Here is a 26,249-nt window from a genome sequence, read left to right as displayed (position 1 = left end):
CGTCCACTTCCCAGGAGCTATTGCGCCTGGCAGGAAGGACTAGAGGGCAAGTGACAAGACACGTCGCTGGAAAAATGAGACTACGGGTTACTTCTTAATTTATTTTATTTCTTTACAAATTAAAGATGCATTGAAAAATAAACCAATGAAGAGAAATGAGAGGTCCAGAGCAGGGGCATTGAAGGCTGGGAGCAAGCCCAGCCACCATCAAGCCTAGCCCTTGTCTTGCTCCAGCCGGTTCGCGATGGAAGGAAGATACCTGTCAGCCACTCTGTCAATACCAAAGCCCAGGTGGTGTCTCGGGAGGAGAGAACAGAGCTCTGGCCACCTTCACCTCGTTCCCCAACAAACCCTACGTTGGAGAAGGAGTGTTGCCAGTGGGAGCTCAAAGTGCGATGTGGGTTGGCTCTGTGAGGTATTCCAAGTTGATGACCAGGCTTCCTACAGAACCATCCAGTGCTGGGCCTCTCCAGCTGGAAAGGAAGTGGTACCTCTCCCAGGTCTTTATATACTTTGCAGCTCAGTTCTCACGCTCTTTCACCTCTGACAACGTGCCTCTATCCACGGATTCATCACCAATCATTGCAGGACAGAAAAAAAGCAGTGGAAGCAGAGAAAGCTAATCCACCACCCACCACCCTTAGTAATTTTGACTTGGCTGCTGACTTCAAGGCCCAAGGAGGACCAACCACTTTTCTCCCCACTACCTCAGGGTTATAGTCAAGCTCTTGTGCACCTGTATGTTTGATCCCTAATATAGGAAGTTGTTGATGGCACTGAGCTGAACTAGCCCCTCTCCCAAAATAATCCTGGGATCTCCATTTCTTCCTGCCTGCTCCCTCTTCTTGGAGGTTGGTCCAAAAGGACACGATACTGCCAGGGTCTAAGTGCCCCCAAATCCCCCAACACGGAATCATATACAGTGAACTGAGAAACTACATTCATTACAACAGGATTAGCAGGAAAAGGAAGGCAAAGTGAGGGGACAGGGGCACCTTCTGTCAGCAGGACATGACAGAGTGGTAGGATACTTGAGCCCAGAAAGAAGGTGTCTCCTCATACCTCCCCCTCCCCCCAAAGAGACTGAGGTCAGCTTACATGACTTACAAGATATGGAACTGTCCTGGTTTCCCTGCCACCCTGGGGTACTTTCTGGAAACTGGCCTAGGACCCTATGCCATTTACCCACTTGCTCTAGCTCAGTAGTTGCCGAATCTCCTTGTGCATATGACAGAGAAAGTCCACATAGGATGCTCCCCCATTCAGGCTCTTGTCTTCCACCAGGAAGTGCTTGAACAGCATCTCCAGCTTGTCCTCCTGTTTCACCACGATAAGCTAAAGCCAGAAGACAGGATCATGAAGCAGAGCCAATGAGAATTGAACATGCCCTGTAATCCCATTATCTAATCAGGTACTCTCCACACACACCCCACCCCCTTCCAGGTAAGTACTTGACAAGGTAAAACATCCAAGGTTCAGATCAGTGTTACCTTCATGTACCGCGATCTCTGTGTCCTTAAGCTATCAACGAGGCCTCGCACTTTCTTGGACATCGGATTATCCAGAACTGGCAGAATACTCTGGTGGAACACAAAATTCATTTACCCTTATGGTAAGGGACTCTTGAGTCCAGTCAAAATGGGGCAGCACAGATTTATGCATCACCTGAAAAAAGGAAGCCTGGGAAGAATGACAGCACTCTCCTTGCCCTCCCAAGTGGCCCCTGCTATTTAAAAGGACTAGCACACTAATTTTATTGGTTTGCACCACAAAGTACATTTCCACACCCATATTCTTCTTGATGCCCTGCCCTCACCAAGCCACTGGTGATCTGACTGAAGGAGGAGACGCCGAAGAGACTCTGAACAACACCCTGTTGGACACTTGCTCCCACCCAGATGAAAAGATTGAGCCCATTCTCCAGCAAATATATATCTCCGCTGCTTAGACGCTCTTCAGATGCTCGAACTGCTGGTGGTTCAGTGGTACTCTCAATAGGAGACTTTGTCTAGATGAAAGGGGGAAAATGTTACTGAGGACCGTAAGACAAGTTTACCACCTCCCACACACAAAAATTTCAGAAAGCTAAGTCCCTCAGTAATTCTCTCTGTGAAAATTACATCAGATAATATAAGTAAAAATAAATTCATTAATGGCAGACACAGATAATACTAATCTTTCTTGTCCTCCTATGATGCCCATCTCAATGCAATGTCTCATACTCCTGCCCTCAGTCGCACCAGTGGTAGGAGCCGAGGATAGAAGAAGACATTGGTCTCAGCCACATCCATGGAGGTAACCAGCTGTCGGACATAGGCACGGTCATCCGTAGTGACTTCAGCTCCAGGCTGCAGGACATCACTCTTCAACACACAGTTCAGGTAAACTGGGAGCAACTTCATGCACTCAGGAAGGATCAACTGAGGGAGGTTATCAAGACAAAGTCAATAATCGTAAGAAATCCTTCCCAAATGCAAACAATTCCTCCACCAACATTCTTGCCCTACCTGTCCTGCAGAGGAGGGGCTGGCACAGTTCTTTCTGTAACAGGCCAGGATCTGTGCACACTGTGTGATAAGAGTGTCGCGGACAGTCTTCACAGGGCTATTCAGAACCCCCCGGTACGCTAGATAAGAAACAGAAATAGCACAGTCACTGGTCAGCCACTCTATCACATGTACCTTCCCACAACACCTAGCTGGGAATGCTGAATCCTTGACTATCACCTTTTTCAGCCCAAATCCCACCGTGCCCTGCCTCTCTCCTCACCAAACTTAGCCATGTAGTTGATGAGCGTGTCGGTCTCACAGTTTCGATACAGATCAGCTAGCTGGGTACAGCAGTTCAGGGCCAGGTTGTGTATGCGTAGTCGTCGCTGCCCTGCACAGCTGGTGTAGAGCAAGGCACACTAGGGGAAGAGAGAAAGGGGGAGCTCACACCCCTTCCTCACCAAAGCCCTCTGAAAAACTGCTCCTTTGCTATATTTAACTACAGAAAAGACATGAGCCATCCCTTCCCCATCTTCTTCTACTCCTCTCTACCCACCCCTCACCCTGTTTCCTGCAGCCTATTTATATCCAGTGAAATTCCTCCCCAGTCCCTGTCTCCCGCCCGCCACCTGCAGGAGGGCTCCACTCTCTTCATTAAGTCGATCATCATGCTTGAATTCCACAGTCACCGTCTTGTCCCCATCCAGCCCAGCCAGCTCCACATCTGTTGTATTGCTCATGTAGAAAGCTCCAAAAAAATCTACAGCACGGATACCTGAGGCCACATGGATAGGATCAGGGCTAAAGGTATGAAGGGCGCCACTTGCCTCCCTCCCAGATTATGCCCCCCACCTGCTCTTCTCCAACCAGGACTGACCGGTGCTCGTCCGGACCCGCATCACAGCATCAAAGCCAACAACCTTCTGTACATCCCGACGCAGGTCACTCATAAACCGTTCCTGGTCATTCTCCACCTGTAGCCCACCATGCCCAAAGTCACACCACATAACATCCTGCAGACAATCTCCCTGCACCTCCTCCACTCTATAAGCTAAATTGTAGTAACAACAATAGTGAAGATGATGATAATGGTGTTGATGATGATGATGATAGCTTTTAAGCACATTATGTGCCAGATCCCACATCAAATGCTTTACATATGACTTGATTATGATGACAAATCCTAATTAATAAGTATTAAAACCCCATTTTATAGATGAACAAAGAAACAATAATTAATGTCCTGAAGGTTATACAGCTAGTAAGCGGTAGGGCCGGAATATCAACCCAGGACCAATTCTAAGCCCCACACTCCCAATCACTACTCATGGCTCTCTTCTTCACATTCTCCAGTCTTCTCCTCTAACACTATCCTACTGAGTCCGTAGCTAAACAGCAACTCCACATGTAGACAGACATCCCCTGTCCTGCTTCCACAGGCCACCCAGAGTCCCATGCCATACCTGAAAGCAACCATATTTGTAGACAGAGCCACCAGTGAGCTGGGGCACAACAGAGAGCGTGGCCACATCCACGTACTGGTTAGGGAAAAGGAAGAGGTCTACACAGCAACCTTGGGCCACACACTCTTTGGCCAGGTTCTGATAAGCACCTGTCTGAGGCTGGAACAGAGTCTGGGGCAGAACAGAAGAAAATGTTTAAATATCTGTTACACCCTATCTGAGAACCGTATATGTAATACGAGATACTCAAATATACGTAAACTTCTGATCTACTCACAGGAGTTTGTAGTAGTAGAACATTCTTTTTTTTATTTTTTAAAAATATTTTATTTATTTTTTTTAGAGAGAGGGGAAGGGAAGGAGAGAGAGAGGGAGAGAAACATCAGTGTGTGGTTGCCTCTCACATGGTCCCCACTGGGGACCTGGCCCGTAACCCAGGCATGTGCTCTGACTGGGAATTGAACCAGCAACCCTTTGGTTCAGTGACCCACGCTCAATCCACTGAGCCACACCAGCCAGGGCACATTCTTTTTTTTTAAAAAGGGACCTACCCAGGGCTTTGGAATGAGATGGGATAGAAAGGTGGGGAGCAGTGGAGAAGGTTGGCAGTCACAAATGTGACATGAGAAAGGGCAGAATATCTCATTCCCCCTCGAGAAAATTAATAATACTGTATTGTACTGTGAAGAGAGTCACCACCCTCTACAAGGGAGAATCCTCCCCCTATCTCCCAGTCCCATACCTTCTCCTTGTCTGTGTTAATCAACTTCCTGTCATCTCTGTTCTTCAGTTTCCCTGGGGCCTCTGCGATGGGCAGGGAGGTGTGGAACAGAAACAGCTTCCCTGCACACTCGGCAGCCTAGGAAAGAAGAGAGGACTACTTATTTATTCTTTCCTTTATTCATCTATTATTCATTCATCCTCTCCCTCATCATTTACTCAGTGCCAGCTATGTCACACAGGCTAACTCACCGGACAGTAATAAAAAACTGATAAAACGGGTTGTATCCCAAGGGGTGCAAGGTCAGAGGAAAGTGAGGCAGAGGAGGTTGCTGGGTACTCTAGCCTTACCTTCAGGGCCTCCATCCCAGCCTGGATAACTGGGGCAAATACTGTCTCTGTCTCTCTTGTGTCTGCAAACATTTCTGGAATCTGATCCAATAAGCTGAAGAGAGAGGTGATGGGAGGCAATTGAAACTGTTTTCCAGATTCCAGAGTCCTAAATTATTTGAAAAGTCCTCTGGCCACGAAACTCTGAAAACTCCTGAGGCAAAGCTCCTGCTCTTCTGCTGACCCCTCTGCTCAATTCTGTGGCTTTCTTTGATTGTACCCACCCCACCTCCGCTCTACCACTGCAATCTGGCTCTTACCTCGTGATAACTGCCCGAGAGTCATTGACGTTGACCAGGAAGCCGTCCAGCAGTGGCACAAACATGTCAGCCACATCAGACACAACCATCATCTGTGGCTGGGCCAGTGAGCTCTTCACATTGTAGAAGTGGAGCACCTTATTATAGGTGACAAAGCCAACTCGGATTGCTGACTCTTCTGCTCCACCCTCCCTGTAGAAGGTGACATTGTTACCTAAACCTGTCACCTTCCCCACCACCCAGCCTCATGACATCAGGCTGCATCTGCTGTCAACCCAGACACCACCTCACACCCCACATCATTATGCAAAGAAAGCACGTCAGCTCCCTAACTCTCACCTGGGTAGAAAGTCTAACAGTGACTTGAGCTCCTCACAGAGGAGCCTAACGAGACCACTCCTGATGGCATTGTAGGAGACATCAATCATGAAGATGAAGGCAGGAGGGCTGGGGAATTTATTGTTCTACAAAGGAAATAAATGGGGAGAGAGGGGTATTGCTAAGCAGATGGATCAGTTGATTAGAGAGGAGTCAACATCAAAGGGGACAAAGAAGGCATGAGGGAAATGATCACAGCAATTCTTAGCTGTCTCATTATCCTCTGCCCACTGCTTCTCCCCATGCTACCTTCCCTCACCTTGCAGTAATCTACAGTGGCCAAGAATTCATAAGAGCCCAGGGATAGCTCAGGACGGTCGTAAGCATCCACACGTTTTCCGGTATGATCCAGATGTTGAAAATACTGGGGGGGAACTGTGGGGAGTATGGCAGAGTGTTAATCAAAGGTCCGCTCTTAATATTAGCATATCTGGCCCTGGCTGAGCTCACTCTACTGCCCATATCCCCATATGTGACCCACTTCCTCAGTTCCTATATAATGGACCCTCCATCTATCTAACTAGAAAGAAAATGCTGGAGATGAAATCCAGATCTTCCCCTCAGTCCCAGCCACTGAGAACATACCATCATTGATACAGCTGCAAAAGCAGCACTGGAATCGCCTCCCTCCCTCAATGAACTGCATGAAAGGGCACATGTATGCTTTGCAGCGATTGCAGCGCAAAGGGCCAGATTCCCCATGGTCGACAACATACGGTGAAGCCTAAGGAGCAAAGGGGAAAGGCTCAGACACACACGGAAGCTACAGTGGTATGAGACATGTGGCAACACACGAGAAGGAACGACCTGGAGGGAGAAGCCATGGCTCAAATATTTTGCCTGGGGAGGGAGTCCAGTGATGGGGAATGAAGACAAATGATGAGGGTACTGGTCACAGAAATATCCCTAAGAGTCTAAATTCCATGGTTGTCTCTCCTTACTCTCCATCTCCAGAATTTCACTTCTTCTGGAAAGAGAAAATGGACTGTGAAATTGGCCCTACCAAGCCAGGCACTGCCACAGACATATGAGGAGAAAGCCAAAAATTACCTAGGATTCTCGTTCTGGCCCTATCTTCAATTACCCTCACTCTTGCCCCAGAGTTCCTGTTTTCTTCTCCAACCAAATATCTATGATGCTTGTGCTTCCCATCCCTGGGTTTATGTGGCACTCACTGATGCCCCAGGCAGATGTCACCCTACAGATAAGAGACCAGGAGCCAAATGTCTAGGCATCTCCATTGAGACCCAGAAAGAGAAAAAGAGAAGACAGAGACAGGATATAAAGTGAGCCTTGGGTCTTGACCTTCTGGTTATAGAGAAATCTACCTTGAATTTAATAAGCTAGGCATGAACATGAGGGTATTCTACCAAGGCCTGGCAGAGCAGATGACAAGTTTTTTCTCTTTTTATGCTGATATCAAGTACTAGGGTGACAGATTAAGGCCCAAGCCAGGTAAGAGAAGGACTACTGGATCCTAATCTACCTTTTTACCTTATATGCTATCCTAACATTACTAACCTACCTGGTATGATAGGATGTCATATAAGAAAAAAATACAATAGAATAATTTTGTTTTTAGAATGGTATTCTTCTCATCATCTGGAAATGACCGTCCTATCAGAGGCTCCTGTACCCAGCTGTCTCCCCAATCCAGCTGTCTCTTCCCCTATAAGTTGGCCCTGACTCTTTTCATGTTGTTTGTTTTCCCTATAGATCCTGATCCCATTCAGCAATGTCTTGGCTTTTTGCTCTTATCCTTATCACCATCTTCAGGCATGAGCCCTAGAATAGAAAACAATTGAAGACACTCTCCCTCCTGCCTAACCAAGACTTCTGCCATTGTGACTTTGGAATCATATCTAGGAAGAAGTCCCTCCTTTCTCCCCTTTCATTATACCCTGACTTACCTCTACTGCGGGCAGCCTTGCCAGTGGCTTGATGACAGCTGCCAGGGGAACCTGAGCCTGCTTAGCCATGTCAGATGTACAAGGGATATTATAAGATGTGCATCGAATGTATCGAGGACTTGCATTCCCTGAAGGAGGAAGTAGAAAACCTGAGTCAGATCACAGAATCCCTCCAGTTAACCAGCTCTCCATTGCTGATCCACCCTATCACACCAACAAATGCTAGAGCTGATGGTGGCTTTTCTCCTCCTAGAGACCAATGAACGGCTAATCTTTGATTAAAGACTGATACAAGTCCCATCTATAAGCTGATATCTTGGAGTAAAAGTCCCCACAGGGAGGAGTTAATGCCCTTCTCACCTTGGTCTTTCACTAGGAAGTTGGTGGTAACTAAGGGTGGCACCTGGCCCCGTACTCCAGTAACGAACGGCTCTGAACCACGGTTGTTCCGGTCATCCTCGATCACCTGAATCTGTAGGGAAAGTGAAATGAGTGAGGTGGCAGAAAGGAGTACCAGGTCCCAGAGAACCAGGAGAAAGACAGGCTGAAACTGCAGCACAGAAACTAACAATTTGCCAAGGAACACCTCATATACGAGGCCTGCTCTCCTTCTGGAGATCATAAAATGCTACAATGCCAATCTTCTGCCCTACAATTAGCAGCAAAATGCTGAACAGGCAACTCCAAGTATGGGCTTCTTTATGAATTGCCCAAACCCTCAATCGATAATAATCACCCTTTTATTCCCCTAACTCCAGGACAGCTCCAGTTCTTATCAGAAACCTTCAAACATGATCAGATTTCACTTCCCTCCCCCATCTTGCCTACATCATTTCTTCCCCCCAAAGACATAGTCTGAGTCAAAGTAGGAAAACAGACAACAGTAACCATGTAAAAATGAATCTACCTGGAATGACTCTACTTTAATGAAAGTAGAAGGGACAGGGTGAGGAGAGGATTAAACAGCCAGAAATGATCGGGTAAGGTGGTGAAGTAGATGCTGCCTTATGCTGAGGTAAGCATCAGTGTTTAAATATGGGAGAAGAGGTTAAGAACCCATACCTTATAGCCCAATCCTCAGTCTCCCATATTTTGACAACCGAGAAAAAGAAAAAAAAAAAAAGATTTTTTGCAAAGCTGGTAATCAGATCTTTGTGCAGGCTGATGACCCTTGGCCAGTTACTTCAAGATGAGTTTGGTAAAACCAGAAAAGTAAAAGGAGAATAAGACTCCGTATCCCATAGCAGAAGGAGTCGAAGCTTAGAAATATATCAGAGTCAAAAAGACTCCAGTTGAGAATGTGGCCCACATTTTCCCAAACCAGTAGTTCCTTCCTCTGTAAGAAAGCCTGTATCTCAAACTTGTACATTCATAGCCACCTACCCAAATGTTTGTCAATAATCTGTAGAAAATTCAAACCCAAAGGGGAAGGATTTACTGCTCATCTCTGTCCTGTTCCATCAAATGCCACATGTAGGCTCCTGGAGGAGCCAGAAGGCCTCACACCAAAGCTTAACATGCCACCTGACCCCACCCTTAGAGCCTGACCTTCTACCACCCCATTCTTAAGGCATTGGTAACAGCTTGCTACTTCTTCATTATGTGGTGACTTAAAGCATGCACATCCTTCTAGTTTATACAAGTGAGGTCTAGAAGGACTGAGGGAAAGGATGGAGAGGGATGGATATGGTGGATGAGGTGAAGATGAGGTCACACGCATGCATGGATGGCACTAACACGGGGATGACACACACACACACACCCCTACCCCCTGCACTTACTGGACTAGGAATGGCATCAGGGTCTATTCTGTGCCTGGTTTTCTGCTGAGGAGGCAGCTCATTGAGTTGCTTTTAGTGTTTTAATAATAAAGGCAGCAGGGGAATATAGGGAGGGAGACAAAAGAACAAGAAGCAGATGTTACTTCTCTCAACCCTGATGAGTTAGACATGAACAGCTGGAGCCCAGCTCATAGCGCTGATATCAGGTTCTGTCTACAGCAGAAATTTCAAGTCTTTCTGGCCCAACACAGAGGCTTTAATGGCTTAGACTATGATGTAGAAAAATAAGGAGAAGGGCATATAGGAGGCAAGCAGGGGTTATACAGAGAGGGGCTGAATGGGAGAATTCTTAAGGAAGAAGAGGAATATTTCCTCCAAAAGGCCAAACCTCCCACCTAAGGACTAATCTTATGCTGAAAGGAACCTCCCCTCACAGGCACCGGAATCTCCTTCTCACTGAAAGAGGGGAAAGGAAGGAGGGGCTGCTTAATACTTTCAGGTCCCCCTTAGCCAGCAAGGTCCCTCACCCTCGTAGTTCCCCAAAGGAAGAGGGAAAAGAATGGAATATGACAATGGCTAAGCATGGTAAGGTAACCGACATAGCACATGTTGCAGACAGCGCTATAAAGGGGCCCCACGTCAGAGTTCGGTCCCAACTTCTATCCTGCATATGATAAGGAAAGCCTGAGAATTCTGATGGCTCTAAGAGTGAAATTCACCCTCTTCCTGGGAGAAGCAGCTTCTCCACACTGACCTTATAAACTGTAGATCACTCTTCCCCATCCACACAGGAAGGAGCCTAGCAAACAGAAGTACTAAAGATTTTTCCCTAAAACTATCCAAGTAGGCACAGAAAGAAACCAGTGAAGCCTTCCTTCTCTTAACATCTAATACCAGAAAATTCCCACCAGCTCTACCCATTAAGGCTGCTGTCCTACTAGATCTAAGAGGACAAGACCTGGACTCGGCCACTATGCCACAGAAGGGTAGAGATTACCATGCTATGTCCAATAGTTAAGATAGCATAACACTCAACCCAGAGCTCTACTGACACTACTGATCACTCCTGGCTTCCCTTCCTTTCCTGCCCAGCTATGGAGTAAAAGTGCCCCTAAAGGTGTCTGGGGCCTCAAGCAACAGTTCAAAGGGTCAAAAATTACATCTAGCTTCTATACCTAGAAGAAGATGAATAAAGAGGGAAAATAATCAGAAAATGTTGGCAAACATCTCATCTAGGCTGATTCACTTATCTGGCAGCCACAAATTCCTTCCCCAGGACCACATAACTAATCTACTTACGGGGCTCGGGATGGCATCAGGATCCAGGCGCTTAGGAGGCAGTGGCTGAGGAGGCCCAGGCTGACTGCCAAAAGTGGGTGCTGCTGGGTAGGGACTTCCATAATTGGGCTGAGGGCCCCGGACTGGTCCAAAGGAACCTGAGCGACAAGGACACAAGGCTAATGAACTCAAAATTCCCTCTTCTTAAGGCCTCAGGGAAATTAGACTCCTATAAATGTAGAATTATGAGGCAGAGTAATAACCATTCAGAGAAAGACCACACTATCCGAACAATGAGAATAATGAATAAACCCTACATCCTACTAATAATACCCCGAAGCTGATCATCTAGTTTACCACTTAGCAAGCAATACCAAAAACAAAAAAACTCCCACTAAATAGCTGAAGCTTTTGGCTTCTAGACAGACCCTGGGAAAAACTCACCATTTTGTTGCAGTTGGTAGCCTGGCTGCTGGGAGGAGTGCATAGGTGGCGGCTGTCCTGGGAGCCCAGCCATCTGGGTACCAGGGTGTAGAACTTGAGGAGGAGGAGGTGAGGACACATGGTTGGGCTGGCTCACTGGGGGTCCCACAAAACTCTGTTCAGGCAGTATTTGACCAGTCATTGAAGGTATCCGAGGACCCCCTGAGGCTGAGGGTGTGAAGCTGGAGGCCTGCTGTGGGGCAGATCGCTGGGGAGGCTGGGACCCAGAAGGACCCTGTGCCTGGCTAAGGGGAGGAGCCTGGCCTTGAGGATAGGAGCCATACAGACCAGAGTTAGGGAAACTTCCTGAGGCTGAGGCCAGTGATGTTGGTGGGCCTGAGAAGTAGAAGAGGTAGAATCAGAATCCTTTCATTACTGAATTTATTCTCAGTAAATCACTTCCCTTTCCACATAAGAAGAACAGGAATGCCTACCCTGTCTGCTAGGGTTCAGAGGCATAAGAAATAAAAGGGATTAACGTATAGCCCCACAGCCTAATGCGTCTAAAAAAGGGAGGAACAGTAACATTCTTGTGGTCACAGCTACTCACCATAGCCCAACCCAGAAGGGGGAGGGGCTGGGGCCACAGCACCGCCGATCTGCATTCCAGCCATCTGGGCAGTCACCTGTGCACTTGTTGGGAGAGGACCATAGGGCGGAAGCACATTTGGCTGGCTGACCACAGGGGCCAATGGGGCTGACCCAAATGGCTGAGACCCAGGGAGCCTGTGAAGAGAAGGCAGGCAGTAAGGACTAGTGGGGCAGGACACCTTTCAAAGCTGGCAGGAAATCCACAGCATACAGGAAGCTATATTGTTTTACAGTATCTTAATCTCATCCTGGGCTCATTTATGACTTCATACTTTTGTATATATGCAGATAAATTATATTCCTGCTGATCCACACTGTGATTACTCGTGACAAATCTTATTTGCCATCAGGTTCATTCCACAAACATATGTCAAGCACCCTCAGATCAAATTATTATTTACTCTACTACTTAGATTATCACCTCCTCTGCCTCAATCCTTTGCCGACCAATCACCTGAGTTTTGTAATCAGAATCCCTAAAAGAACTGAAACAGAAAGTGCACAGAAATATTAACTCAAAAGGTACTTAACAAATGTGGGATCGAACAAATAAAGTTTGACTGTCTAACTTTTAAGCCAAAGTATTTATTACTTTATCCTGGGAAAGGTGTTAGAAAGTTCTATAAGATCAGTGGAGCAGGACAGCTGAGTTTGGAATCTGTGCTAATCATAAAGATGTGTAAACTCCACCAGAAACAGGCTACCAAACTATGACATAAACCAGGTAGCCTTCTAGCTGGGTCTATCAAGCAAAGTCTGATTACTTGGATAGCTATGTTGGGCAGTCCCATAGTATCAGATGGCACATTAAAATATAAATACAAAATCATTCCAATATCATTGCTTACCAAAGAGCAACTCGTACTGGTGTTTTAATGTTATTACTATAGAAATCTATAACATAGAGCACAGGTGGCAAACACCAGGCCCGCAAGCCAAATCTGGCCCTCACCTTACTTTATCCAGCCCGGCGCCTTGTTTCTACCCCAGTGGCAGGGCCGAGCTCCTTTCCACTAGTTAAGGAGTAGTTACATTTATACAGTCTTAAGATTATATTCAGCCCTTTGAAGGCAACGGCAAGGCTGATGTGGCCCCTGATGAATATGAGTTTGACAGCCCTGCCGTAGATTATTATACACAATAAACTCCTTTGGGATTTCAATAATGAATCAAATTCTTTTTTTTTTTTTTATATTTTACCAAGCTTTATTAATTGTATCAGGAAAAGTTAGAAAACAATTGTATTTGTTTTTTTCATGCACAGTATTCTCAATATGCACACAATACTAGTGCCTTACTTTTTTCCTGATTAACATTTTAAGCACTCCATTCCTTTTACATCCCTGAGCACACAATGAATGCAGAATTGTGTTATCTTTACAAACATCCTCAGAATTCTTGTCCAAAATATTTTCCAGAAGACAATTTTATCAAACATGTTATTAGAAACTGCCTAGGAAACCAGCTCTAATATCACAACCACCGTTTAAAACGTTATCTAAAATAACATATTTGTTTATAAATGTAGGCCTCTGTGCTTGAGTATTATATTCCAAGAACGTTTTAAGTAAACAAAATAAAATACAATGAAACCATCACATGTTGAACTTCATTCTCTTCATCTCCTAACAACAATGAACAGTTCATATACATTCATTATGCAGTTTTATATTTACATTTTAATACCATCACCCACACACAAGCTTTGTGTCCAATGAAGTAATTAGTGGAATTAGATTTTGGGCTGTGTTAAAAATGCTTGGGGAGTTAAAAAAAACTGTATCACACATGCATAGGAAAAGTCCCAAATGCATGGCTTTTCATGGTAAACCTTATGAAGCTGAGTTGATACTCCATGACCAAAAAAAAAAAAAATCCTTTTTATCGAATCAAATTCTTCATAACAGTTTATTACAGTGAAATTCTGATTTATCCTTCTTGTTTATTTTGTCTTTTACTGAATAGCTAATACTTTATTATATTATAGTTGGTCAGCTTCTATTAGTCCAGTAGTGTAACACTTTTTTTTCATTCAACTAGTATTTTCTTTTTTTTTTAATTTATTTTTTTTATTGATTATGCCATTAGTTGTTCTATTCCCTTCATTCCCCTCCACCCTACCCCCCGTCCCCACCATTACCCCCCCTTTAGTTTATGACCATGTGTCTCAAGTTCTTTAGATTCTATATTTCCCATACTATTCTTGCCCCCCATCTATTTTCTATCTACTGTCTATGCTTATTTTCTGTAGCTTCTTCCCCCTTCTCCTCCTCCCACTCCCTCGTTGCTAACCCTCCTTGAGATCTTCATTTCTATTCAACTAGTATTTTCTAATTTATGCCAGTGAACCTTACCTCCCTAAGCTCTTTGCTGGGCTTTGCAGTTTGTTTGTTTTTTTAAGATTTTATTTATTTATTTTTAGAGAGAGGGGAAGGGAGGGAGAAAGAGAGGGAGAAACATTGACGTGAGAGAGAAACATCAATTGGTTGCCACTGATACCTCCTCTGAATGGGAACTGAACCTGCAACCCAGGCATGTGCTCTGACCAGGAAATGAACCAGAGACCTTTCACTCTACAGGATGACACCCAACCAACGGAGACACTCCAGTCAGTGCTGGTTTAGCAGTGTTTATCTTCCATAGCACCAAACTATTAGCCCCACAGCAGATACTCATAAATCCTTGTCAGAATTATTATATTCCATAGTCCTATCCATTAATATGGATATTATCAACTACCTAATGTTATCCTGTCATGTGCCCTAGTTAGAACAAACCACCATCTCTGTATATACCTGTATATAGCTTCACAACTTATAAAGCATCTCTAAGTGCTTTAATGTAATCCTCAGAGCAAAATAATGAGGGAGACAGAGTAGAAAAAAAAAACAAAGACGTTAGTGGCAGACCAAGCTAAAACTAGAGCCCAGACCTGATTCTTAGTCCAAAGTACTTTATTTTTTAATTGTGAAATGACATATAGAAAAAAATACATTAAGCACATATATACTGTTGAATAATTATAATTCGAACACCCATGAATTCAAAACCACGTCAAGAAATAGTATATAGTAGGGCCCTGTGCGCCCCTCTTCCACTACAGCCCTCTCCCTCGACACAGTAGCAACTACTTTCCCAACTTCCTAATAATCATTCCCTTGTCTTTAAAACAGTATAGGTTTGCTATTTTTTAAACTTTTGTAAACAGAATCACATCGTACATATGCTTCCTTTTGTGTAAACACATCTATGAAATTCATCTACCCTCTACTCATCACAAAATGTTATTACACCAAGTAAACATACTATGATTTCTGTAAGCATTTTAACGCAGAGGGATGTGTGGGTTTTTCTAATTTTTGGATATTACAAACAATGCTGCTATGATAAACATCCAATAAACTTGTTTACATACATGAGTTTTTCTAAAGCATGTAGCTATGAGTGAAATAACTGGATCATAAGTTATGTATATCTTCAATCTTAACAGATAATTCCAAATTATTCTCCCCAAATAGTTATTATATTAATATAATAAATTTAAATATATTAAATTAATTAATAAATTAATATAATTAATATAATATAATTAAATTAATATAATAAATATATAATAATAATTAATATAATAAAATATAATAAATTAATATAATAATATATATAAATTTGCATCTGAACCCCAGCAGAGAAGAGTTCCTGTTACCCCATATCCTCAGCATATTCAGTATAGTTGGACTTTTTAATTTTGCCAATCTGATTGATACACAGGAGAATCCTGTTGTGGTTTTTTAATTTGTATTGTTTTGCATTACTTATGAGGTTAAACAGCTTTTTTAAAAATTTTTATTTTTCAATTACAGTTGATATACATTATATTAGTTTCAGGTATACAACATAGTGATTAGACATTTATATACCTTATGAAGTGATTACCCAGATGAGCCTAGAACCCATTTGACACCATACATAGTTATTACAATAGTACTAACTATATTCCCTATATTGTATTTTATATCCATGACTATTTTTATAACTGGCAATTAATACAGAATTCTTAATCCTTCTCATCTTTTTTATCCCAACCCCCAACCTCCCATCTGGCAATCATCAATGAATGGCTTTTTAATATGTTCTCTGGCTATCGGTATCTCTTCTTTGTAAAAACCTGTCCTGGTTTTTGTCCATTATTTTTCCAACTGGATTGACTTTTTCTTATTGGTTAAAAAGTAGGAGCTCTTTACATAGTCTGGATACTATTTTACGTGTTTATGTCTACTTTATGTGTAAATATCTTTTTCTATTCTGGAACTTGTCTTTCCAGTGTACTTTTTTTTCTTTTAAATTTTATTTATTGATTTTAGAGAGAAACAAGAAGGGAGAGAAAAAAACATCAATTTGTAATTTCACTTATTTATGTCTTCACTGGTTGATTCTTATACGTGTCCTGACCAGGAATCAAACCCACAACCTTGGTGTATCTGGATGACACTCTAATCAACTGAGTTATCCAGCCAGGGCCCCAATGTACTGTCTTTCCTTTTTTTTCCTTAAATATTTTATTTTTTTAATTTTTAGGCAGAGGGGAAGGGAGCAAGAAAGGGAAAGACACATCTATGTGTGGTTGCCTCTCACGTGCCCCTCACTGGGGACCTGGCCTGAAACCCAGGCATGTGCCCTGACTGGGAATGGAACTGGCAACCTTTTGATTCACTGGCTGGCACTCAATCCACTGAGCCACACCAGCCAGGGCCCCAACATACTTTCTGTTCAATCAAACATACAAACATCTCAAAAAATAACCAACTATAATGGAAAAAAACCAAAAGTCCAGCAGGGGATAACTAGATAAAAAAGTACTGATACAGCTCTGGCTGGTGTAGCTCAGTGGATTGAGCGCAGGCCTGCGAACCAAAGGACCATGATTCAATTCCCAGTCAGGGTACATGCCTGGGTTGCAGGCCAGTTCCCGGCAGGGGATGCATGTGATGTTTCTCTCCCTCTCTCCTTCCCTTCCCCTCTAAAGATAAGTAAATAAAATCTTTAAAAAAAAAGTATTGACACATGCTGCAATACAAACATTGGAAAGTTATGCCAAGTGAAGGAAGTTAGTTATAAAATATCACATAGTATATGATTTCACTCACATGAAAGTCCAGAATAGGGAAATCTATAGCCACAGAAAATAACTAGTGGTTGCTAAGAGTTGTGGGTATAAGGGATTGAAGGAATAGGTACACAGGTGCAGCTCCTTAGCTAAAGGATATGGTGTTTCTTCTTGAGGTGATAAAATGTTCTAAAATTGTCTGTGATGATGGTTGCACATAACTGTGAATACAATAAAAACCATTGAATTGTACACTTTAAATTCACATGGTATGTACAGTGTATCTCACTGGTTTTTTTTAATCCAAATAAAACTGCCTGAAAACTTCATACCCCACTCAAGCTCTTGCTCCTCTTTTTAGCCAAATATTGTAAAAGAACTGATCTATGCTCTGTCTCTGTCTTTTAAAGCTCGTACTTTCTGGGTTCATGTTCTTCTCCTTTCTTTTTCTTAGTCGTTTTCTCAACCAGAGTCTATACATAATAAACTCTCAGTCTGTGTCTGAAAATGTCTGTATTTGCCCTCTCTCTTAGCTAGGGACATATTTCTAGGTTGACCATTATATTCCCTTAATGCTTTCAAGGTGCTATTCTACTATCTGCACTCCTCTAATAGTCTCTATTTACTCTACTCAATATTGTTTTCCCTGAGAATCTCTTCAGACTAGGCTGAGGGAGTATGGTTGTTTTGCATTTGCTTCTGGACGATGCTGCCACCCAAGATCAAATTAAAAAGCTTTGAGATAGTAAGTTTCATGCCATCAAATTCATTCCTCTTAGGTGTATAATTCACAATTTTTAATAAATTTACAGAGCTGTGCAACCATCACCAGAATCCACCTTTAGAACATTTTTGTCGCTCCAAACAGCTCCCTCATGTTCATTTGCAGTCCTAAAGCCTTTTTTCTTCCTACTTATCCACAGCCAGCCCAGGAGAAACAGGATTCTCTCTCTGCCAGAGTGCAGATTTTTTCCCCTAGTCGATCTGTTATGAAAGGTGCAGCCTAAGTCCAGACTTCATAAACAAGGTCTTCACTACAAATCTCAGCTTTGAAAAGCCTAAAGATTCACCCTCCATCCCCAGTACCTGCTTAAACCCACTCTAGTACCTGCTTAAGCCCCAGATTCTCAAGATGATAATTCCCATCCTCTCCACAGGCAGCCACAGTGTCAGCGTACCACTCTTATTTTTCAGTTCCCACTTGGTGTCTCTAGCACTTGAGAATTTCACTTTCTTTTAAGCTTGATTATGCACTTGAAAAAATTTTTTGCCTCTATTTCCTTTCTCCTTTCTAGATGTTTGTAGCAAATAGCTTTTCAGGTTATAGTAATCTACTATCCAACTGAAACTCTGTGACCCACTGCAATGAAACAGTTGTCCTTATATCTTCGCTGAAACTACGTTTATCAATGATGCTGAACTTTGCCAAACCCAAGGTCAATCCTCAGTCCACATCCTACCTTTCAGCAGCAAACCACACAGCTAATTACTCCTGCCTCCCTGAAATTCTTTCTTCATCTAGTTTCAGGATGCAACACCCTCCTACCTAATCTCCTACCTCACTACAATTCCTTCTCATTGTTTTTCGAGGGCTCCTCCTCTAACTTCTTTTGAAATGTTGGTAAACTCCAAGGAATATATACTGCATAAATAAACAAATAATAGGAACATTACTCCCCAGCTTAATATTCTCCAGAGGCATCTCGCAGCAACTAAAATCAAATTTAAACTTCTTAATAAGGCTTACAAAACGCTGTGTAATGTGTCTCCTGCCTATGTTTCTTCCTCATCTCCTCTACTCTCCCTTGGGCTAGCCACACTGGCCTCCTTGCTCTTCCTTACATCCACCAAATTAATTTCTCCATCAGGACCTTTGCACTCGTTGTGCCCTCTATCTACAACACTTCCCTTAGACCTTTGGAGAGCTCCCTTCATCATTTCACTGAGGTTTCAAATACCACTTCAGAGAGGCTTTCCTTGACCGATGTATTTAAAACAGCTCCCTACCTTCTCACAGTCATGCTCTATATCCTGTTTTCTTTCTTATTTATGTCGTCTACTTGTTATCTTTTGAGTATTTCACTAGATTGTAAGCTTCATGAGTGCAGAGACTTGGTCTGTTTTGTTTACTGCTCTCTCTCCAACCTCTAGAATAATGTCTGATACATAATAATACAAAAAGTATTTTTTGAGTGGATGAATGAATTCTCTATACTGCTTATAGAATATTCAAACACCCAGGGTTAGGAGAGCTTCTCAGGATCTTTCTCTAGGTTTGTATTCAATGCTAAAAATGTACATTCTGGACACCCAATAAAAATGTCAGTAAGTGACTCTTCCATTACCACACACCCTACCCAGTTATACAGACTATGCACCACCAAAGTTTTCATCATTTATATGTAGGGTTTTTTTCAATGATCCTCATAATATATTGGCCTTGATGAGCAATGTAAGCTTTCACAGAATGACATATATGGTTTTCCTTTAAGATCTTTTCTTTCATAATTGGTCACACCTGAACTTAACCAGTAAGTCCCACTAAGTGCCTGATCTAGAGGGAAGAGGAAAGTCAGAGGAGACAAATATCCTAAGGTCCCTTTTCCCTGTTTCTCCCTTAGGTAGGCTCAGTATGATAGAAATATTATAATTATTGAAGATATATGTCTAGGCAGGAAAAAAACCTCAAGTTCAAAGAAAGACAAAGAATATGCACAAGAACCCAGGTACTAAGAGAGGTCAGTAATCCACAGAGTGGACAGCAGCAGCATCTGTAACCTGAAAAAATAAAAACAAAATACAAAAAGGTGCAAGAAAGGGTCGGGGTGGGAAAAAAAAAAAGGTGCAAGAAAGAGAAAAGTGGGTCTTCAAAAAAGGCAAAAAGAAGGGATACAGAAAAAAAAGAAAAAACCACCTCATAAACATAGACAACATGGTGATTACCAGAGGGAAAGGGCATGGGAGAAGGTAAACACAGTAAAGGGACAATAAATGGTGATGAAAGGAGACTTGATTTGGGGTGGTGAACACACAATACAATATACAGATACAGTACTATAGAATTGTACACCTGAAGCTTATATAATTTTATTAACCAATGTCACCCCAATAAATTCAATGAAAAAAGAAAATATGGAAGGGTTTGAAGGAACTAGTATAAAGGACACATGGACAATAACAAGGGGGGAGGGAGGTGGGGAGGGCTGTGGGGGTGGGCTGGGATGGGATAAAGGGCAGAAAACTACTTGAACAACAATTTTTAAAAGTATTTAAAAAAAGAGAAAATATGTTAAATTCACAGAAATAAATAAATAAGGTAAGCAAATAAATAAAAGACAAACAAAACAAAACAAAAAAAAAAAGGAAAAGGGAAACAGGCTCTCAAACATTCCTAATCTTTCCAGTTTCATCGGACCAATTTTAGGGTGACCCAAGCACATACCTCTGCATCTGAACAGTGGAGCTAGGCCCATTCTGTATATCTCCTTGGCCAAACTGGCCATATGCACCCTGGCCAGAAGGGACTTGTGCTGTGGAGATTGGAGGCACCCCCGAAGAAGGTGGGGCTCTTGACACACCTGAGGGTAAAGGACAGAAAATAAGAAATTGGGAAATAACTTTCTCCTCCACCCTGAGCAAGGAACGCAAAACAAAGATCAATAAACTCAGACCTTCGCTGACCCAATATCACACCTTTTAATGAAAAGGAGACCACCAACATGCAAACCCAGCTACAACAGATTCTGACCACTGATGCCGGATCAGAGAGCCTCCACTCTCCTTAAGAGGTGTAATACAAGTAAAGCCATAGCCAGAGCTATAAGAATGTAGGACCTTCCTGGATCACCATCACTTACTCGCTCAACACCCTAGACTAAAAGTCAATTCTTTTAAGGAAAAAGTTTGTACTCCAAAACTTAGAAACTTAGAGCATATATGAGAAAGGTGGCACAGAAGATGACCAAGTAAACACTGAACTAGGTTGTAAAGAAAGGTACCTCTTGGGGAGACTATTCTACCAACCACCTCTTCGTATATTCTACTCTTCCTAACCATCTTCTTTTCATCCACTTCCAAGTGACAAATCTCCCCATAGCACATGGCTCAGGAAAGTGTTCCCAAAGGCTGGAGACTTTGTTTCTACCCAATAGTTCAGTAAGGACAGCTGGCCTGACCTCCCATTAGTTCTGCCACTTATATCTTAACAAAAGCTAGACTCTTATCCTTTCTGCTCATCAGTGCTCCCAACAAGGCTACTTCTACTTCCCCCAATCATCCTTCTTGCATACTGTCTCCAACCATCATTTCCACATGAAATGCAGGGAGAAAGCAATTAATTACTTGGCACATCACTTTGGAAATGATGCTGACCCCTGTTCATTTGTTTTTCTTTTCCTCTGCCTTCAGCAGAGATTAGACACTAGAGAACCTGCTTATGGGAACATGATCAATCTGAACCTGCTTTCTAACCATCACTGAACCATATATGTTTTCTTTTCAATAACAAAGTTTCCTCTTGAGTCAATGCCAAACTCCATCTTGATAATCCAGAACCTCACAGATCAGAGGTGGACTATGTGCAGCCAAAGTCCCAACCCAGAGTAAGCCTCTTCCAGAAACCTGAGACCTAATCTCCCCATCTCATGGATTTTTTTCAGAGTTGAAATTAAAATAATAATACTTCACTTCCCAAATCTCACCTATGCCTCCTTGGTCCCATATCCCTTCATGGAATTTACTATTTTTTAAAAATCCTCACCTGAGGATAACCTATGTTTATTAATTAGAGAGAAAGAAGAAGACAGAGAAAGAGAGAAACATCAATTAGTTGCCTCCAATCAAATTTATAACCTAGGTACATGCCTGATGAGGAATCAAGCTCACAACCTTCTGGTGTACAGGACAACACTCCAACCAACTGAGCCACCTGGCCAGGGCTGGATTTACTATCTTAAAAAGCAGCATAAAGCCCTGGCTGGTGTGGCTCAGTGGATTGAATGCCAGCCTGAGAACCAAAAGGTCACCACTTTGCTTCCCAGTTGGGGCACATGCCTGGGTTGCAGGCCAGGACCCCAGTACAGCGCACACAAAAGGCAACCACACATTGATGTTTCTCTCCCTTTTTTTCTCCCTCCCTTCCCTTCTGTCTAAAAATAAAGAAATAAAATCTTTAAAAAATGCAGCAGAAAGCATTTGGCATAGCCTAAGTCCTCAATTAGCAAGTATTAGCTGCTCTTTTTGAAAAAGAAATATAAAAGCCAAACACTGCTTTTTTTTTAAAGGTTTTATTTATTTCTTTTTAGAGGAGAAGGGAGGGTGAGAGGGAGAGAAATATCAATGTACGGTTGCCTCTCATGCATCCCCTGCTGGGAACTGGCCTGCAACCCAGGCATGAGGCCTGACTGGGAATCGAACCACCATCCTTTGGTTCGCAGGCCTGCACTCAATCCACTGAGCTACACCAGCCAGGGCCCAAACACTGATTTTAAGGAAGCATCTGATAAAGTGCTTCCTTATTGCCCTGATATTACACTCTCTAAGAAACAGAGGGAACTCAAGCAAAGGGAAAGGAATGATATCAGCAGAAAGATATAAGAAGCAGCAAAAATCAGGCACACAAATGCCATACTTTCTATCCATGAACTAGCTCCCCACATTCAAGAGTCATTCTTCAATAGAACTGTCCATCCAATGAGAGACATTATCAATATACATGAGGAACAAGTAACTTCAGGAAGACTTGAGGTCAACAAGAAATATTCAGTCTTGGTCATAGCCCCTGGAGAACCTGTAACCACAGCCCTTGCATCCATCTGTGAACAATGCAGCCAGGTAAGGCTGCACAGGGTGACACCCACAGGAAATGAAGTGCCATTGAATATGGAAGATATGGCATCATTAGATGTCTTAAGGTAGAAACACAGTCAACTCATGTAAAAACAGAGAGGCGCAGACTGCTCACAGGGCTCTGGTTCTCAGTGACAGATAGCCATATTCATGTTCCTCAATCCCAGTCACCCCAACTCTCTAGACAGCTTTGGTAGGGAAATACAACCCAATCTAAAGACTGATTCCCCTGCTTACTTCAAAGGAAACTTGGAAACATACCTGGGGGAGGTGTTTGCTGATAGCCTGGTACTGGTCCATTGTAGGCCCCATAGGGTGTGGGAGGGGCTGTGGACCCTGGTTGCCCACCATAGCTGGACTGATGATACCCTGGGTAGACAGGCTGGGGCTGCCCAAATGGCGGCACAGGTGGAGCTGACTGGTTGACGTTCATTATGAGAGCATCCCCAATTTGGTCTCACCTATTAGATACGAGAGAAGAAAGAAATTAGTCAAAATCAACTCTCTAAAGAGAGAGCAACTATACAGGGTAGGAAGTAGATACAAAAAAAAAATAGGACTGACCTTATCAGGCAGTGATCAGCCTAATCATTCCCACTCTCCACAGGATCTTTGTAATTTTCTGCCCCAGCAGTATCCCGATTACCTCCCCAAAGTAAGGATTTTGCTACTCTGAACCCCATGTTATGTCACTGCCAAGAGGGTACAAATTTCAACTTCAGACCAGCCCACTGGAGTGGAACAGCAGCCTCCACTCCCCAGTGGTACGATTTCTAGTATCTAGACACACAAGGAGTCCTGCCACTAATGAAGTTCTGTGACATTACAGGTAAAAGAACCAATGTTTCCACTTTCCACTCATTCATTTTAGCATCCATTCATTCAAAAAACACTAAATATCCTCTAGTGCATCAGTCATTTTTAATCACTCAGGCTACATGCCTAAAATAGATCAGGTAAATTCTCTTCCCTTGAAAAGACAAATTGTAGAGTAAGTGATTAGAGAAATGACATTCTTTGGCTAAATTACAATAATCCAAATACTATTCCATCTCTAGTCTTCCACCCCAAAGAACTGTAAGTACCTTAGAACTGAAGCATTAGAATAACTAAATGTAAAGGACACCTAAAAACTCTAGCAAGGTATCAGATTAGAAGTGAGTTCAGGCCAGGCACACAAAAAAAATTCTCACAATAACCTAGGGAAACAGTTCAAGGATCAGCAGCAAAGTTAGATTTCATGGATAACAGATTGTTCACCTTAGCCCTGGCTGGTGTAGCTCAGCTGACTGAGCACGAGCCTGTGAAGCAAAGGGTCACAAGTTTGATTCCCAGTCAGGGCACATGCCTGGGTTGCAGGCCGGGTCCCCAATAGGGGACACATGAGAGGCAACCACACATTTATGTTTCTCTCCCACTCTTTCTCCTTCCCTTCCCCCGTCTCTAAAAATAAATATATTTTTTAAAAGATCGTTCACCTTATCCATCAAGCAGAGACACTATGAGTATTTCCAAATCCCTATGCACCTCTTCAACTCTTCCTGTTTCTGTTCTCCTTATAAGCCTGTTGTGAATCTAGGCTACCACCAAAATTATTCCAATTTTGCCCTGCAACAGAGGAATGAGTTTGAGGTCCTTTCCTCGATCCCTCCAAGAACAAGACTAACTGATTTCAGAGAAGGGGCCCAGGAAACAGGAGAGCTCAAAGCTGCTGCAGTGGAACAATGGGCCTCTTCCCTTTGTTAAGAAGGGTCATCTTGACTATGGAAGAGCTGAGCTGCCTTCTGGACTAGAATTCTTTAAACTCAGAGGCGCCTTGGCCGTTGTTCTTCCAAATCCTAAACCTTACACAGGTCACAACATTAAGCTTGACAGATGATCGTCTCCCCTTCCTCTTCCTAGAGTCAGTGTGGGGCTGAGGGTGAAAGGAGAGGAGCTTCTTCTCCAGAACATGATTCCCTCAAACACACCCAAGAGTTTGGAGCAGGCTCAAGTTTCCACTCCATTCTGGGTGGACAGTCGAGAGTGCAACCCAGGAGGCGGGGCAAGCTTTCTAGAACTCTGAAAGTAGTTGAGCTGTGGAGACTGGGAGCGCCGGGGATCAAGACCAAGAAGCCAAGCCAGCTTCTCGGGCCACGATGAGGGAGAGCTGATCCATTAAGCATGGAGATCGAGCATCTTGCCCTTTCAACGGGCTCGGGGCAGGAGGCGGGAGCCGGAATCTGGGCCGGGAGGAGAGAAGGGAGGTAGGGTCTACGGCTGGTCTTAGTGTTGCGTGAGGTGAGGGTCTCTCACCTAGCCCCGCCCCCGTGCTCCTCCCTTCCTTCTCAGACCGAACCCCGATCTGGCCAGTGATACCCTGGCCTCTCCTCTTCTTTCCTACCCACCAACCTCCGGATGCCACTCCTCACCCGGCTCCAGATCCAGGTTCGACTCGTTCCTAACGTCAAGGATCCTAGGCTCCACTTCCGGTTCCTAAGGGGCTGTCGTGTCGCCCCCGGAAGTTCCACCCTCACGCTCTAGGGCTGAACCACTCCTTCTGCCACGTCGGCAGTGGGCACGCGCCCAGAAGCCCGGATGCCGCGCATGCGCCAATTTCTTCCGCGATCCGGGCCGCCCCTTTGGAGGCTCCCACCGCACCCACCCCCCCGCCTCTTCCGATGTCCCGGTATCCTTACGGTTCCACCAGCCGAAAAGTGATTGCGAAGACTACTAGGTCAAGCTGTCTTTAGTAACGAATCCCTCAGTCGCCAGTGACCTGTTGGTGACCTCTGACCTAGAGTCCCGTACTTACTTCCTTTTGACCCCTGACCACTAACTCCATTGATTTCCGTCTTTGATGTTGTTCTCACCCTTGACCTTTGAGGGTTCCTGAGGTTTGCGGGACGTTTGAGAGAGTAAAGAACACTGACTGTAATTTAGGGTTTCGTGTTTTAGTGCCCTAGCTCTACAATCGCTATCTTGGGCAACTTAATCTCTGCCTCAGTTTCTTTCATCTGTAAAATGGAGAGAATATTAAATACCCATCTAATAGCGTGATGACTTTCTAGTAGTCACGTAGATTGCCTGGCACCATAGTAAGCAGTCGGTGGAAGTCAGCTGTTATTAACCACTTTTATACCGCTCCTTGGTTTAGATGCAGAGCTATGAAAGCCAGATGATCTCCAGTCTCATAATACAGCCGCATGTGGAAGAGCCACAGTTTCTGGAGTAATTATTATTACCCCTAATGAATAGCAATTGTAGCTAATCTTTGTATGATTTTTAAAATATATCTTATTTTGCTATGTATAAGGTACTCCTGTGTATGTACTGTGCACCCACATTTTCGGCCCAAACTTTCAGAAAAAAATACTTAAATTTTAAATTCAATTTATTTATATTAAGATAATGTTTTTTGTATTATAAAGAAATTTTAGCGTTTATTTTGAACATATTATGATACAAGAAGTTTTGTATAACAAATAATTACAAAACACAAGGACAGATAAAAGGTATTTCAGGTGCTACCCATGTATAATGCACATCCCTATTTTTTCCTCAAAAATTTGTGCA

General features: G+C 43.3%; 1 protein-coding gene across 2 annotated transcripts; it reads right to left on the bottom strand.

Annotated features, from left to right (window-relative positions):
• Positions 1-87: 87 nt before the first annotated feature.
• On the bottom strand, positions 88-25,209 carry SEC24C (SEC24 homolog C, COPII coat complex component). 2 transcript variants are annotated; one of them, XM_053663964.1, is made up of 24 exons: positions 25,106-25,209; positions 22,956-23,155; positions 20,290-20,425; positions 11,703-11,878; positions 11,114-11,488; positions 10,691-10,827; positions 9,392-9,460; positions 7,971-8,082; positions 7,611-7,738; positions 6,286-6,424; positions 5,960-6,075; positions 5,662-5,786; positions 5,323-5,514; positions 5,024-5,117; positions 4,695-4,811; positions 3,953-4,123; positions 3,367-3,463; positions 3,119-3,264; positions 2,770-2,908; positions 2,508-2,626; positions 2,241-2,420; positions 1,817-2,008; positions 1,491-1,580; positions 88-1,335 (listed from the first exon to the last, which is right to left on the bottom strand). In XM_053663964.1, the coding sequence occupies exons 2-24, from the start codon at positions 23,125-23,127 to the stop codon at positions 1,195-1,197; spliced, it is 3,363 nt and encodes a 1,120-aa protein (XP_053519939.1). In that variant the 5' UTR covers positions 23,128-23,155; positions 25,106-25,209; the 3' UTR covers positions 88-1,194. The 2 variants fall into 2 exon arrangements, with proteins under 2 accessions (XP_053519939.1, XP_036986444.2); XM_037130549.2 differs by lacking the exon at positions 9,392-9,460.
• Between the last annotated feature and the right edge of the window lie 1,040 nt (positions 25,210-26,249).

This window comes from Artibeus jamaicensis, unplaced genomic scaffold (assembly GCF_021234435.1).
Source record: "Artibeus jamaicensis isolate MK-2021 breed Jamaican fruit bat unplaced genomic scaffold, CSHL_Jam_final contig_332, whole genome shotgun sequence".
Lineage (NCBI taxonomy): Eukaryota > Metazoa > Chordata > Mammalia > Chiroptera > Phyllostomidae > Artibeus > Artibeus jamaicensis.
This window is presented reverse-complemented; position numbering and strand designations above follow the sequence as displayed.

Coding starts and splice junctions, on each gene's coding strand:
- SEC24C (XM_053663964.1), bottom strand. CDS start 23,127: ATGAACGTCAACCAGTCAGCTCCACCTGTGCCGCCATTTGGGCAGCCC. Junction 5,787..5,959: donor CCACTGTAGATTACTGCAAG/GTGAGGGAAGGT, acceptor TTTCCTTTGTAG/AACAATAAATTCCCCAGCCC. Junction 5,118..5,322: donor TCTCGGGCAGTTATCACGAG/GTAAGAGCCAGA, acceptor CTCTCTCTTCAG/CTTATTGGATCAGATTCCAG.